At 39.1% G+C, this 16,278-nt stretch overlaps 1 protein-coding gene across 2 annotated transcripts in view; it reads right to left on the bottom strand.

Moving 5' to 3' along the window:
• LOC107590392 (casein kinase I-like) overlaps positions 1-16,278 on the bottom strand; it is a 46,736-nt gene that overhangs the window by 2,457 nt on the left and 28,001 nt on the right. Inside the window, exons 2-9 of one of the 2 annotated variants that reach the window (XM_016279120.1) lie at positions 14,522-14,632; positions 10,233-10,381; positions 9,011-9,239; positions 8,677-8,847; positions 8,191-8,339; positions 7,624-7,795; positions 6,806-6,918; positions 4,241-4,309 (exon numbers count right to left, since the gene is read on the bottom strand). In XM_016279120.1, the coding sequence (XP_016134606.1) occupies positions 4,277-4,309; positions 6,806-6,918; positions 7,624-7,795; positions 8,191-8,339; positions 8,677-8,847; positions 9,011-9,239; positions 10,233-10,381; positions 14,522-14,632 (1,127 nt within the window). In that variant the 3' untranslated portion in view covers positions 4,241-4,276. The remainder of the gene's footprint in view (positions 1-4,240; positions 4,310-6,805; positions 6,919-7,623; positions 7,796-8,190; positions 8,340-8,676; positions 8,848-9,010; positions 9,240-10,232; positions 10,382-14,521; positions 14,633-16,278) is intronic. The other variant, XM_016279119.1, reaches the window with a different exon arrangement.

Below are 16,278 nucleotides of genomic sequence, written 5' to 3'. Positions count from 1 at the left end.
ATATATATATATATATATATATATATATATATATATATATATATATATATAAAACAGTAATACAGTTAAATATTTAGTTATATTGGTTTTTTCCTAACTAACTAATGGGCTATGGAAATTTAATGGCTTCCTGAGTTAAATGTGAGATTGCGACTTTTTTCTTTTTTTTTTTTTACATAAATACATTAATAAAAGTTGTTCTATTGATGTCTTTTAACAGTCGAAACTTTGAGCAATTAAAATTAAACATCATTCAGTAAATGATTTCGGCCCTCCAAAAGACCAAAACAGGAAAATTCACTTTTGGCTGAACATTTTTGGTGCATCACTAGTTCTTACAGGGCGGTAACTGTTTGTGCCTGCATGGTTTGAGTCCTAAATATTTTAGGTGGTCCTAGGGCTGTCCTCTGAGCTCCCCCATGGCCTGTCACAGCAGAGAGCAAATAGCAGGAGAGGGGGGAAACAAGGTTTATAACACCAAACACAAAGTGGGGGGAAAAAAAACAATGAATACTGTATATTTTGATTCCACTCAGGAACACAAATGGCGGGTTATCTCAAGATCGGAGGAGGGGCGACAGCTAATTGTGTTTTGCACCTTCAGATGCACAATAAAATCTGAGGTGATCAATTACTAGGTGGGGATACATTTTTCATGATCCTCTGTCAAAGGCAGGGCAGTGCAGGGGGCCCACGAGGACTCTAGGGCCAATCATGGGACGGCTGCTCGAAAGGGCAGGGGTGAATCCATCTGATGTTACAGAGGGAACAAAAGAGCTGCAGAGGTGAGCCGTTCAGCCAAACTGAGACTACCAGTAAACACATTTCATTCAGAGCACAAACAATAATAAAGGCGTTAAAAAGGAGTTTTCTGTAAACTGAGGTCATAAGCAGCAGTTTTACACTCAAACAACTGAAAGCAAAAATGCTTGTAAGTGTAAAGCTGCACTGATTAAGTGGGCGCAGGAGCACAGTCTGGGTGGTCACACTGCATGCCAGAGAGAGCCAAAACCAAGCACTGGGGGTTAAAAGAGTGAAACAGAAAGAGGCATCCACACCCAGGCAACTAGAGGTTATGAATGCATCACAGTAAGAGTGTAGAAGCACACGCTCACAAGCAGAGGGCGCTGCACAGCACACAATCACGAAAGCTCTGCTGCACGGCATTTGTGCTTCCTTTCTGCTTCAGCAACTGATTTTGAATTAGCTCTCCAACACTAGATTAAACTTTTGTCAACTATTAGGTTCTCTAAATACATCTGAGTACATGGTGATCGTGAGTAGGCTGCTATATGACGTTTGTGACAGATGGTCTGGTGGGCATACGTGCATATATGAGCATACTACTTTATTATTTTTTTTGCACTAAATGAAAGCAGAGTGCCTAATGTTTACAACAGCATAACTCTTGATCTGATCAAATCTGAGCACTGGGATATGGAGATATGTCGGCCAGAAAATTCACATGACTAAAAGGAATGATAATGCAGTCCTCAAACCCATCAAGGGTTGAAATGATGCTTTAAACTGGTTTGATAGCAGGGAAATATTTTTAGAGACTGATGCTTTAGCACATTTCTTTAGTAAAAAAATAAGCAAAAGCCCAACAGTCTAGATTCAGCAACCCTCTACACCCACCTTGTCAATATAATCGCCATTGGCTAGTACATTTTTTAGTTTACTCGCCAGACTGATATACCATTTTACACACACACACACACACACACACACACGATTCCACCAAATCAGCTTATCTTTGTAAAATGGCACAGCTTCTTAAATAACTGAATGTACACACTTAACTTCAGTCAATCAAACATTTTATTATGATATTATGATAATTAAGCACTATTTAATGATAGAACTTTAGTGATTAAAACTAAAACTTGTATGCATGAATATTTGTCATTTTAACTGAACATACAACTGGTGGTGATGCTTAAAGGGGTCATATGATGCTTTTTTAAAGATCATTATTTTGTCTATTTGGTGTAACAGAATATGTTGACATGCTTTAATGTTCAAAAAACACATTATTTTTCAAATACTGTACATTATTGTAGGTCCTCTATGCCCCGCCTCTCTCAAACGCTTCGTTTTCTACAAAGTCCCTCCTTCCGACAAGCGCAGTCTGCTCTGATTGGCCAGCTGACCCAGTGTATTGTGATTGGCCGAACACCGCAAGCACTCGTCGGAAATGTAATGCCCCTTACCATAATCACAAGCTTCATCTTTCAAAATAAATGTAAAGACAGACACAGTGATGAAGTTGGTAGCCTAGAAACACACAGCGTCTCCCTGACATGGCTGCTTGAACACTACCTGCGGTTACTGAAACCACGCCTTTTTTCTTTGCATGCACATTTAGGCCGCATTATGCAAATATTTCCACATAGTGAGGTAGATATGTGGGGGCGTGTTAGAACGAGTCGTTTTAGGGGGGCGTGGCAGAGTCTTAATTTTGATAAAGAATATCTCTTTGGTTTTGAGACTTTAGTCTTTGCAACTTCAGGGATCTTATCTGCACAATCAGCTTGTAACACTCCAAAGAGAAAGGAAAACTTGAAATCGCATCATATGACCCCTTTAAGATATTGTTGGTCATAGATAATAGTAATTCATTATTATTATTAAAAAATAATAATACTGCTACTACTATTATTATCTGCTGGGTTCATAAATATCAATAATGGTTATCAGCATTCGCTCGAACGGATTTGCTGAAATCAAAACAGGGCCAGCCAATGAAATTGCCGTTTGTGCATTAGTTCCGCCCACTACCGGAGAGGCCGGCATATCTTCCGCTTGTTCTTAAAAGCTGAATTATTCTAAATGAACTCCGTTATTTTGACAGGAAAATATATCACAAAGCAAACAGTTTACACATAGCGTGTCGATTCAGCGTGGTGTATAAGAGTCTCGCTGTCTCTCTTTGCATATGTGCATGTGCGAGTGAAAATTTAATTTATCTGTGCTAAACTTATAATTAGCCTCCATCTCACACACTGGCGAGTAAAATCTAATTTATTAGCCAATGGCTAACGATAGACATCATTTAGTCGCCCAGAGTAAGATTTAGTCGCATATGCGAGTGATTTACGCAATGTAGAGGGTTGTTCAGTTAAAAATGGCTCAGGAGATAACAATACTGTCCATCTGTGAGTAACGCATCACATCATCTGGTGTTATGAATTACTTTCTCTGCAAAGATTAAAAATACCATCTGAGTCATTAGAGTGGGGTGGGAGGTCATAAACTGCTAACCGGGATGAAACCGGAATAAAGTATGCAAGAATCCCAGACTGAATACTGGTGGTTTCGGTGTACTTCAGTACTAGCCTTAGTTCCATAAACATTTTCCCATTCATTTTATCCATAGAAATTCTTCAATTAAGAGCCAAAAAAAACAACAACAAAAAAAAAAAACAGCCAGCTTTGAGGTTAATCTGAACGAGGGGTGTAACTACACGTATTCGTACCAAAAATTTTCCGATACAGGTCTTCTGGTTAAGCACACATGTTGTGTACCAAGCAAATCCAGTGTTGTTTGACCACTGCACGTGCGGAACTTCTGTGTGCGGTACAGGTTGACTTAGGTACAATACTGTGTACTTAAAATCTGTTATGAGTGAATGAACTACAATCTCATGAAAGACTACCAATGGATAAAATTAAAAATTACAGTACAATATAATAGTACCGATTCATTAATTAGGTACAAAAAAATTATAATAATTTTGAATATTTAGAAGTCATTCTGAAGTCACTGAAGATAATGCCTCACTTATGCTGAAGAAACTGCTTTTGTGCAGAAACTAGCTTGTAACGCAAGACACAGACTGCCTGGGTGCTAATTTTCAACAATGTTTGCATGACATTCTTTTGGTATTCACAAGAGAATCTCAGAGCTGATGGCAGATTTCGGTTTCTCTATGGAGAAAATGAATGGGTTTTTTTACATCTGGAGCCCGACTGTGGTGCTATGTTTGAATAATACCACATTGCTTTTCAATTACACACTTCAAGAGCCTTTGCTAAACATCTGACTGCTTCATCTGAATTACAGTTGGGAATGAAGTCTCTCTTCATTCCGTGTGTTGAGTGCTGAGAGATTGTGTGTGTAACAGCCGTACAGCAGTGGTGTGGGACAGGGAGCCACCTATTACTTAATAGAGGGCAGTGGAGGTAGTCCAGGTAAAGAATAAATTAATTATAAAAAAAAGACCCAACTGTCACTCACCCAATGCTGTCTCTCATACCAGAACATGGCGAGCATCTACTTGCCGTGGTGATCATAGGGAATGCTATTCTGAAATGGGTGGGCGAGTGGAGTGGGAAACATATTCATACGTGATGAAAAAAAATCAACAACAATGTGGTAAACACCTCAAAAAATGCGGATCTGAACAGAAGCGTTAACAGCAAATATTCAAATCACCAGAGACTCTCTAGACAGAATTATGACTCTGGGCAGCATTTCAAGAATGTGTGACATGTTCTGAAAAGAACTCTACACAAATAAGAGCCAAAATATGTGGCAGTGGTTACACAATACAGGGCTCAACAATAAGGATAGCCCAATGCTTGCGTTTCAACTATCCTTACATTTATAAATTATGTAATGCTTGCTTTGCAAATGATACATTTTTGAGTTCTGTGATGTTTGAACAATGTCGTTTGCAAATTCACCCATTTTAAATATGTCAGCAATGCAATGTGACTTAGCTGGCTGACAGCGATATAGAGAGAGTGATTTGTGCTAGTCTTGAAAGAGCCATTTAAATAGGTTTGAAAAACAAATTTTTTGCACCGCATTCCATCATTTTACAGCAAAAATACTTTGTTTTGTGCTTTTTGTCTGTAAAAATGTTACATATATAACTGAAAAAATCTCAGAAATAAGTATTAAGCATTTATAAAAAATACATATATAATAATAATTGGATTAAGAGAAAAAAATCATTATTGTTGAGCCCAACAATATCAATAATAAATAATAACAACAACAATAATAAAACCGAGTACAAAGGGAATGAAGAAACCTTCCTTACTTCCTTATTCTTCAAATCCTACTAAGTTATTTACCAAAGTAAAACGACCTGAGCTGCATTTCCCAAAAGCATCATAACCATAAGTAGATCGTAGAACCATTGCCACCAATGGTCTCTACGATGCTTTTGAGAGACACAGCCCAGGTTATTTACTTTTATTGTACGTCTTCTACATCTACTCACATACTGTCCATTTCACCGCTGAACACAAATTTAAAGATAAGCTATAAAGCATGTATAGCCCAAAAACACCTTTCAGAGCAGAGTGCTTTTATAATGGCATGCTAACAGCCCTGTAAACCATGACACCGGCTCCATATCATGCCAGGCCACAGCAGACAAAAGCTCCATCTGAGCACTCTTTCATGGCTGTCACTCTCTATTAGGGGTGTGCCATATCATACCGTCCATGATAATACCGGTATAAATTTTTACATGATAAAAAATGTCATATCGCGATATCAATGATATAGCGACGCGATGAAGTATGGTGCATTTACGTTCCCTAGCGCGCACAACAACACCACCACCACCACAAACCCAATAGGCATGTTTGAGATGAGCAAAATCTGCGCAGAACCGATCACCGGTGATCACCGCGAGATGCATGCCAGTTAGAAAAGTGTCCGAGTTACGTCCGACTTGCTCTGATGCCATGCTGACATGTGCCAAAAAACTCTAGTGACGGCAAAGCGGATTGCGCAGTCGCGTGCAGTCGCTCTCCACTGACTGCGCTGATCAAAAGCATGATTTTCCTCATTTATTTTCATATAAAGCAACAGAACTGAAATTATATCATGTTTATCATCAGCACAGCACGTGAGTGAGAATAACGCGATATCCACCTTTGATCTCGTCGGTATCTGTTCCACTTCGAGAGGTCAGAACTGTCCGTCTTGACTGCGCTTATTTCACTCCCCCCCTCACTGCAGTCGCCTACTCTCGCCTTCATTTCAGGTGAGGCGAGGCACATCTCAAACAAGCCTAATCTGACCGGTGTATGACATCAAAGTATCGCGAGAGCGGTTCTACAGTAGAGCATATTTGAGCGCACACTCTTACCATCAAAAATAGGCAAGGCGCCTTTAGCAAAGCGGAGCGCAGCTGGTGTAAACACAAGCAATTGATTAGGGTGGCCGTGATCAGCTCCGGTGGCCGCGTCGGAGCCGTAACGTGCCGCAGACGCGTGCAGTGTAAATAAGGTGTAAGTCACTCTCGCAGTATTTTGACGTCATACACCGATTGGTCTGCTTCAAGCCAAACACACAGCTGCTGCTGCCACCTTATGACAATAGATTTACACTTCGAATTAGGTAGTCTGTCATCGATGACAGTAGCTCATTGGAAAAGGATGGAAAATGCCCTTCATTTTGTTTGCACTAATAAATGCTGCTGCCTACCAGCAGTAATCACCAATAAAACGTGGCTTCATATTTTTTTCTATATCGCCATAAATATCGTTATCGCAAATATTCTTGAAATATCGTGATATAATTTTGAGGCTATATCACCCACCCCTACTACTCTCTATCATCTTTTCCTTTGTCTCTCTGCTGGAAAGCAATTGTGGAGGAGTTTGTTTATAAAGGTTTTCTAACCAAAGTGATCCCTTTTGTGGACTGGAAATAAAAAAGGGTCATTTAGGAGCAGTGGAGCTGGGGCTGAGACTGTCAATGCTGCCAAACACACAGGCACCAGTGGGCAAAAATGAATTTCATGTTACAAAAAAGTATTTCATCTTATAAATATGGTACCTGTGATGTGGACATGCGTGAGGTGTCCTGTCGGCCAGTTAGATCGGAGGAGGAAATGTTGACAGGGGCTCCACGGTGCAATCTCATACTGACCTTCCTCTCTCGCTCCATTCCTGGCAAAAAAGAAAGAAAGAAAGGAAGGAAGGAAGACGCGTGTCATCTAAAGCATGGAAAATGGAAAAAAATTGGACACTGACACCACAAACTGGGCCATGTCCACCTACACAAAAATCCTTCTGTTTTCCAACGTCTGAACCACTAAGTAATTACACCAAACTGGAAACACTACATTTAACTTTGAGCTCTACAGAGAATAAACGTTATTTTAATTAAAGAAACTGAAGTTTACTGTGACTCCGGTAGAGGTGACATATGGTGGGTTTATGAGTCTATGTGCTCAACTCCTTGAGTGCTAATTGAGGCCATACTCTTCTAGGCTGCTAACAAGAGCAGTGCAGGGTCACTGTTTAAATGTCTTTCTTGTAGAAATGTGTGTGAGAACCTCCACCCTTCGATAAAGCAAAAGCTAGTAAATTTAAGTCATGTCTAGCAAACATCCTGCTGAGCATAGTAGCTTGCAACCCTTTAACCACTTCCTGTCAGATAAGACGTCAACAAATGGCAGAAAAAAAATAGCTGATGAATACAAATCTGTCTTGATCCGAAGCACTGAAGAGAAAGAAAACCCTTGTGTATCTTGCAAATCAAAATAATCCTTATGTACGAACAAAAAAGATCCTCAGATGTTTGCATCATAAACATGTCTGATTTTACTTGAGTTAAAAACAAGCACCAACAGGCAGCAGTGGATGTCTTACCTGTGTGTGAGGTTGGCGTGAGGGGTGTGGGAGGTGCTACTTCTTGTGTTCCTCTGGGTCTACCTGAGCTGGAAGGCATCACTCCACGGGCAGCAGGATTCCGTCCATGTCGCAATCTTTCCTCTCGATCCCTCCGCTCTCTCTCCGGATCTTCTGCCGCTCTGTTTGCACCCTGAAAAGCACAACACATTATAAATGAAGAATTAAAAGATTAGTTCCTTTCCAGAATAAAACATTCCTGATAATTTACTCACCCCCGTCGTCCAAGATGTTCATGTCGTTCTGTCTTTAGTCAAAAAGAAAGTAAGGTTTTTGAGAAACCCCTTGATCCCCATTGAAGTCCACTATATGGAGAAAAATCCTGGAATGGTTTCCTCAAAAACCTTAATTTCTTTTCGACTGAAGAAAGACATGAACATCTTGGATGACATGGGGGTGAGTAAATGATCAGGAGATTTTTATTCTGGAAGTGAACTAATCCTTTAAAGCTTTAAAAGACCACCATAAAAACCAACAAAAATGTAAGGAATACGGCATGCATGCAAAGACAACTCATATGATACTCACAAATTTAAGCATATTCCAGTCAAACACATAGTCGTATGAAAAGCCTTGTCTGTGGAAAAGGTTCCTGAAGAGCTGTCTCAGGTAAGAATAGTCTGGCTTGTCGTCAAAGCGAAGGGAGCGGCAAAAGTTGAGGTATGTGGCAAACTCAGCTGGAAATGAACAAAAGGCAAATTAAATTAAATTTATGTTTTGTGGCTTTCAGTCAGTTTGGTCACATTTGAAGTCATCTACATAACTTTTCAAAAGTTTAGAGTTGGTAAGATTTTTTTCATGGCTTTAAAATAAGTCTCATATACTCACTAAGACTGCATTTATTTGAAAAATAAAAAATAAAAAACGTATTATCATTAAACTGTCCAACCAAATGCTGTCGTCTTCCACCTGCCTCCAACTAGCAAGTAGCTTATAGTCTGTGGCTGCGATGTAATGTAGTTTAAGCCTATTGGCTACTTAAAAAAACCCTTATATGTATAAACAGAACTTTACATGGGTATCCTTTACACAGGACTTCAATAGGAGTGGACATTTTCTTCTCGCTGATTCGCTCATACTTCTGTCTCTTTGTGGCAGCCTTCAGACCCTGCCATGGCAGAGAGCCCAGGTTGAAGTACATGAGCACATAGCCAAGAGACTCCAAGTCATCTCGTCTGGATTGCTCTGTGAAAGAAAACACAGACGATAAACACTGTATGTCATTAGGATGGCCAGACTATAACAGGTGTAGTGGCTTAATCATAAATGTTAGGGTGATGACAGGTCAAGTCTGAAAATACAGGAGGTTTCATTATTATATTATTATTATTATTATAAGTCAGGGTACCTATTCCCAAGTGGGTGTTGATGGAAGCGTAGCGAGCAGTGCCAGTCAAGTTTTTGTTCTCGCGATAAGGGATGTGCTGGTGGGTGCGAGCATCTCTGTACTTTTTGGCCAGGCCAAAGTCAATGATGTAAACAAGGTTGCCCTTCTTCCCCAGGCCCATAAGGAAGTTGTCGGGCTTGACATCTCTGTGGATGAAGTTCTTGGAGTGTATGTATTCGATACGGCTGATCTGAGGACAGAATAGAGGACAGGTTCAGCATGTCGAATGACTGAATGAGAGACTCCATGCAAACCTAACACACCAATTCAAATAAAGCAATGAGGGCATGATAACCGCTGAACAAGCAGTCCTTTCACATTATGCCTCCTTTCACAATGCATCTTGGCACTAAATACTCATTCAAACACAAAGTGAAAAAGGAAACTGGCTGTCGAAGTAAAGCAGCTGAAAAGATGACAGTAAAGCTTGTCATGTCACCAGAACACCACTTCCTGGAGTCATTATCCCGTTTTGGGTGTCCTATGATTCTGACTCAAACTAGCTCTTTTTCATCAACCAACTTCAGCAAGATCTTGGGGCCTTAAGATTGCATCAGGAATCTTTTTCAGACATACGCAAGTATCAAACTTAGTCGATTTAATTGATGCATTAAGTATCAGTTACACCTTTTTACAAGGTTTGTTTGAACTAAGAATCTGACGTTTTCCCTCAGGTTTTAGATCTGCTGAATATGCAAAATGGTTCCATAAATGTCATTCCTTATGTCTCTTTCTTTAGTGCTAAATTTTAACCCTTTCCTATACCAACTGTATGTGTGTGTGTGTGTATGTTTATGTTAGACCGGCTTAATGTGTTTGTGTAGTATGTTAGACTAGTTTAAGTTTTTATGTAGTTAATAAAACCTTACTTGTATCACACTTGGCGTGTTCATTGTTTACTCATAACCGGAGTCAATAATCATGCAGATTTACGTTACAAACTTATAGAGTTGTACAGTAAGAAAGTTATTTCCTTTAACCAGGAAATTAACGTTCTTAGAATTGACAAGACGGTTGACCCTGAGTGGTCAGCTAAATATCTACAGTGGATCTAAAATATTAATAATTAATCATAATTAGTTATGGTTAATTATTCATATTTCCCCATGAGCTAAATTCGCTACACAAGAGATGGTAGGGTGGAGAGGACAAAGGTTACAGAGATCATGTCTACAAGCCTTACCATCTGGTCAGCCAGCAGAAGAACAGTCTTTAGGCTGAACTTGCGAGAACAGAAGTTGAAGAGATCCTCCAAACTGGGTCCCAGCAGCTCCATTACCATCACATTATAATCTCCCTCTGCTCCACACCATTTGATTGTTGGGATACCGACTGTAAAAGAAACAATTACCATTAGTAGAGAAGTTTTTTTTTCTAAAAGGGAATGCGGTTTCGGAAGGAAATGTTTAACAACCAAAAGGATATTTAAAGTTTAAAATACTGAATAGAGGGGAAAGTTTTACTAATACGTATTTGTATCTTTGAAGGTCTGACAGACGGAAACTGAAGGTGACCTACAACATAATAGGTGGGGGGTTGGAAGCCCGTTTGTTTCAGTAGGACAGCAATGTAATAAAACCTAAGGAGAGATTCAGCTTAAGTAAACCAGCAGCCCTGTTTGGTCACCCTCTGAAAGGGCTCTAACTCATCAGCCATAAAGCATAAACCATCTATAGAATGACCTTGAAATGATACGCAAAAAGATATAGGCTGTCAGGGAAAGACAGTTGATACCTAATTAGATCACTTCAAGGGCATTTTCCTGCCCACTCTCACCATTCAGCCACACGTGAACCAGAAAAGGCAGCTGTCACAAAACTACAATATAATTTAAATTTGTACTGATACAATGGATGTTGAATACACAATCCTCCAGTTAAGCAAAGAAGCCTCTTTCATGTGATTCAATTATAGCTACCAGCTAATTTTCAGAAATGACACCAAATTCAAATGATCAATGCATACGGTTGGAATGAACCCTTATCAATTTGGGTAATTTACGTAAGTAACTGGAAAAATACATGTTAAAAATTTTAAGTGAGATGTTAAAAATACAAATGTTTAATGTAACTTTACAAAAAAATAATGTAAAAAGCTACAGTAAAACCTGTTAATCAATACTTTATGGTTTCTGCAGGTAAACACTATACTGTATAATTTATGGTGAAAAAAGGACATTCTCAGAAGTTATTTAAAAAGTTCTTATTTTTGAGTAATGTATATTAATTTTTAACATTTAATTGATTTTTCCGTACATTTCTGCCATATGTACATTAACTGACAGTCACCACTGATAAGCTACTACTAAATATTTTAGAAACTTAATTTTCTGTAAAGTTGCTTTGCAATGTTTTGTATCGTAAAAAGCACTATACAAATAAACTTTAATTGAATTGAATATTAGGGTGTTTACATTTTCTGTTAAATGTTGATTGCATTTTTTTAGTTTGTGGTGTGTTACCCTGATTGGTGTTTGGTCTTTGTGTGTTTGAATACAAATACTGGCCATGTTTTATAGACCGGCCACTTACGATGACCTAATCATGTGGCTTTCTATTTCACCGCCCGTATCATGGTGGATATCAAAGCAGATTTTGGTACTTCAAATACTTTAAAATTAAATTAATTTATGAATGATATGTTTACAAGTAGAATACACAGGCACCATTATACCCTCCAGTAATACCTGAAATAATAACAGTATATTATTATTGAGAAATCACACGAAATCCAAACAGCAGTCGACTGAGGAAAAGCAGCTGTCCATTACTGCATTCACGACTGCAGGTAAGCGCAGCTGTACCGAGTGAGCCGAGAAGAGAGCTTATCTGATAGCCAAATGATCTTGATACGTATGCTTCCTTTAAGTTTCCTCAAGGGAGAGTGCTTTAAGAACAGAAAACACAAAGCGCTACAAGAACCGTTGCTTAGCACACCATTATATTTGTGTCTCTGGAACGTCTGTAAAAACCTTGAGATATAACAAATTCAAGAATATTCAAATATTCGTTTTTTTTAAGAGCCCAAATATTCAAATACACTATTTTTGAAAAATGCCCATACCCAAAAAAAAAATTTTTTTAATAAAGTAAATTCCTGGCAACCACAGCTGCCTGTTTTCCCCACTGTAAATTTAATGGCATATATTTTAATGTTTTAAGGTTTTTTAATGCTACTCTTCTAGACAAACAGCCTAGGCAAGTCTAATGTCTTTTAAAGATTTGTTCAGGATTATCGAGGAGAGGAAGACAGAGAGTTCAGCAGCGTTCTGGCAAGTCAGAGATCTCTCGGCAGCTGCGGTCATGTCTACGGTCGTGTGCACCCTGAGCCTGGCCACTACCTTCAACAACACAGAGTTTTTGCTGTTCAGCACTTTCCAGAAAACATCCTCCAGGTCAGCTATTCCTGTGCAAACTCAGGAGGTTAAATATATCTCCTGGCCTGAGCCGTCCAGCACGCCTCTCCATTCTCACATCAGCACAGCACTGACACAGTCTATATTAATAGGAATTAAAATAGAAAAATGCCAAGCCTTGTGCTTCTCCATGTATGGATTTGAAAAAGTGTAACTGTGGTGCTAAAACATGCAGAAATAATAACATAAGAAAAAACATTAAAGGTTTCCTTTCTACCTACAAAATTCATGTATATACCCACACCTTTCTCGATGTAACGTCATCAGTGTGTATGCTTGTTCATGCTATGCTAAATAAGGCTGCGAGTGGTGCAAGAGACCCAGTTAGGAGATGGAATGCACAGGGCCGGCCCCTCCCCCCCAACCCACTACCCTCCGCATGCACCATCTGGCCCGGGGTCCATGTGATCATGGAGAACACAAGCGCTGAGAGGGAGGCTCACTCAGAATGTCAGTCTGTCATGGCACGGATACCATTGCAAAGTTTGGCCGCCGCAGAGCAAACGTCATGCATGCTCAGTCATGCTGGGAGCGAGCGGACAGACTAGAGCATGTTTGAAAGCGAATGCCGTAGACGACACACTTTTGCTGCTGGCCACATAAAATACCCCCGACAGGACTATCATAGATCTATCTAGAATAAAAGCAATCGGGGCCAAACCCAGCGGGGGCCGGTGGGGGGGATGCATCCTTCAGGCACCTCATGTATATTCATAAACCATCACCATACATTACAACAGAACCAAAATTTCAACAAAACTGTGATTTTGTAGATTGATTACAGGATGATATGATGCAAAACAATGCTGAAGACACAAATTGCCTACTTCCTTTACATCCATGCAAGGCCAATGAGAAGACAATTCATGGTGCTGACAGAACGCTGAGAGTAGTTTGAGATCTGATAATGCCACTCTCATTGGAGAAGGATGTGTTGACTCACTGACTGATGATGCGAGGGGGAACTGGTCACGATTGGTTTGCTGCCCACTGTTGCTACAGTATTCTGTAACACCATCTAAGAAATAGAGATCCTGTGAACTACGCCTTACCTTCAGCGAACGCTCTTACTCAACAAAAGAACTACATTAAGCCAACATAAAATGGTCATCATTCAGAGGCTTTTAGAGGCTAATATTACTAACCAGGGATCAACAGGAAGAATATATAGTAGTTCGTGTTTTAAATTTCCACTGGCCCCAGCACAAAATGATAAATTGTTTCCTATATGAACATTCAAAAGTTAGGGGTGAGTAAGATTTAATTTTTTTTATATAAAATAAATTAATACTTTTATTCAGCAAAATATTCATTTCTCAAACAAATGCAGTTCAACTTTCTATTCATCAAAGAATTCTGGGCAAAAAAAACAAACATCATGGTTTCCACAAAAATATTAAGCAGCACAACTGTTTTCAAGGTTAATAATAAGAGAAAAATTAGCAACAAATCGGCCTATTAGAATGATTTCTGAAGGATTATGTGACACTCAAGAATGGCGTAGTGGCTGCTGAAAATTCAGCTTTGCCAGCAGAGGAATAACTTACATTTTAAAATATAATTTAAAAATAGAAAAGTTATTTGAAATTCAAATAATTTCCCAATATCACAATTTTAACTGTATTTTTGATCAAATAAATGCAACCTAGGCGTGCATAAGAGGCTTCTTTCAAAAATATTTAACAAAATACCAACCTCAAACTTTTGAATGGTAGAATGTATTTTCATTTTTGCTTAATGTTGAGCGCTGCTTCCAACATTTCATAATATGATTAAAATGGTGCTCTATCAAACGGCCTTTCAATACAAAGCAAAATTCTGTTTACAATTTTAAAAAAAAAACGAAAACTAATAAGGTAAATATCAACTTAACACCTAACAGTTCATATTAAATATTTTAGTTTGAAGAGTTTTATTTTCCACAAAAGAACAAGTATACAGGCTCTTATGTATGTGGCAGCAGTGTGAGGTGTGTACGTGTGACTCATAAGTCTGTGTTAATGGAGAAGCCGGATGGAGACCACGAGGAGCTGCTGATGGAGTGTGGAAACACGTACCGCCTCCTTGCATCATCTTGTAGATCTTGCTCTCGATGTGCAGCTGTGGGTGCTTCGTTTTCACACATTCTAGCTTGATGGCTACTTCTTCCCCCACCGAGATGTCTGTGCCTGGAAAATCAGAAAAGAGGGGAGATGGAAGTCAGTTACACAATACATAGCCAAAGAGAAAAGCGAAAGACTGATAGTGGATGGAGCAGCAACCAAATTACCCGATATATTTAAAGTAAGGAGCTTTAATAAAAAATATCTGCTCATGTACCTGTGACGTATAATATACGCATACATGAGCATGAGAACATTAAATCCACTCAACTAGAGAGGCTTTGCCGTGTCTAAATACGCTTTAGCTTCCAGTGCATTATGAGTCATTGGGACACAATTAAATACGACAAAAAAATAATAATAATGAATATGCAGGCCCACTATGATTAAAAAATTCTACATATCTAAGGTTGACTCACGTACACAGCTTTCCAGCATGAGGGAGTGGGCACAATTATCAACGCGTACTGCTATACCACCTCCTTTCCGGCCCACCATCTGTCTCAACTCCACATCCTGAGCAGAGGATGCTGAAAATCATCCAGTCATCTACTGTAACAGACACCCAATGAAACAACACTGTGGCATTCCCAAGGACTAGGCTATGCGTATGTTATGCCTGAGGGATGTGACATGAAAGGCAGGATGAAAAGAAAAAAAAAAAACACACACACACACAGTGAACTTTCCTCCCTCTCTTAATCAGAGGCCAGAAACTGATGTGCTACCTGAACCCAGTACTGCTCTTCTGGCCTCTAGACTGTGGACCATTCTTACTCTGTAATAAACTGTCATATGCCCCTTTTCCACTGACACCAGAAATCAATCTGAAACCATTTCCACAGGAAATACAGATGCAGATGCAGGTGGTCTACAATAAAGCAACAAATATCATCTGGGTAAATTGACTGATTTGAATTGTACCATGTTGTATAATAAAACAGGTGAAAAACTAGGGCTGCACGATAAATCGAAATGGAATCGAGATTGCAATTCGATAGAAGCTGCGATTGTCATGCGTATCTTTCAGTGAACCACGGTTCTGTGATCAGCAGTAAATCTCCATCCAAAGGCCAGAGGGCGCTCTCGCGCTGAAACTCCAAAAACGCCTCACAGAAGAAACCCAGAAAATGCCTATCCCTGCAGCTGAATAAAAAGAAGATTCAACTGCTTTCATGGATTTAACGTGACTAATAAACACACGACTACGGCAATATACGGTTTATCCGAGTTCTTCTTCTTATAATTTTCATTAAAATAAAGTTTATTTATAATGCAATGCCTTTATCACTGCTTAAATACTATGAAATATGTTGCGTGCCTTATTCTGTGTAAGAAGCCACATCATCTCACAGAAGGATTTATTTCAAACACTCGACTGATGTTATGAAGTGAGTTTGGAGTAAAAATTTTATTAAATGTGATATTTTCACATGCTTTCAGATGGAGCAGCATTTACTTCACATAGCCGTAGTTCACTGAGAAGCTATTGCAAACAGCTGTCATTATCGCAAACGATTTCTTTGATTTCAGAATCGCGATTTTTTTTGCATAACTTGTCAGTGAACTACGGCTATGTGCAGTAAATTCTGCTCCATCTGAAAGCACGTGATGATGATTTCCTGCTGATTACAGAACCGGCATTACTATCAAAATGCGCATGACAATCGCATTCGATTAATCGTGCAGCCCTAATATATATATATATATAT

The sequence above is a fragment of the Sinocyclocheilus grahami genome, unplaced genomic scaffold, assembly GCF_001515645.1.
Source record: "Sinocyclocheilus grahami isolate Dianchi unplaced genomic scaffold, SAMN03320097.WGS_v1.1 scaffold127.1, whole genome shotgun sequence".
Lineage (NCBI taxonomy): Eukaryota > Metazoa > Chordata > Actinopteri > Cypriniformes > Cyprinidae > Sinocyclocheilus > Sinocyclocheilus grahami.
This window is presented reverse-complemented; position numbering and strand designations above follow the sequence as displayed.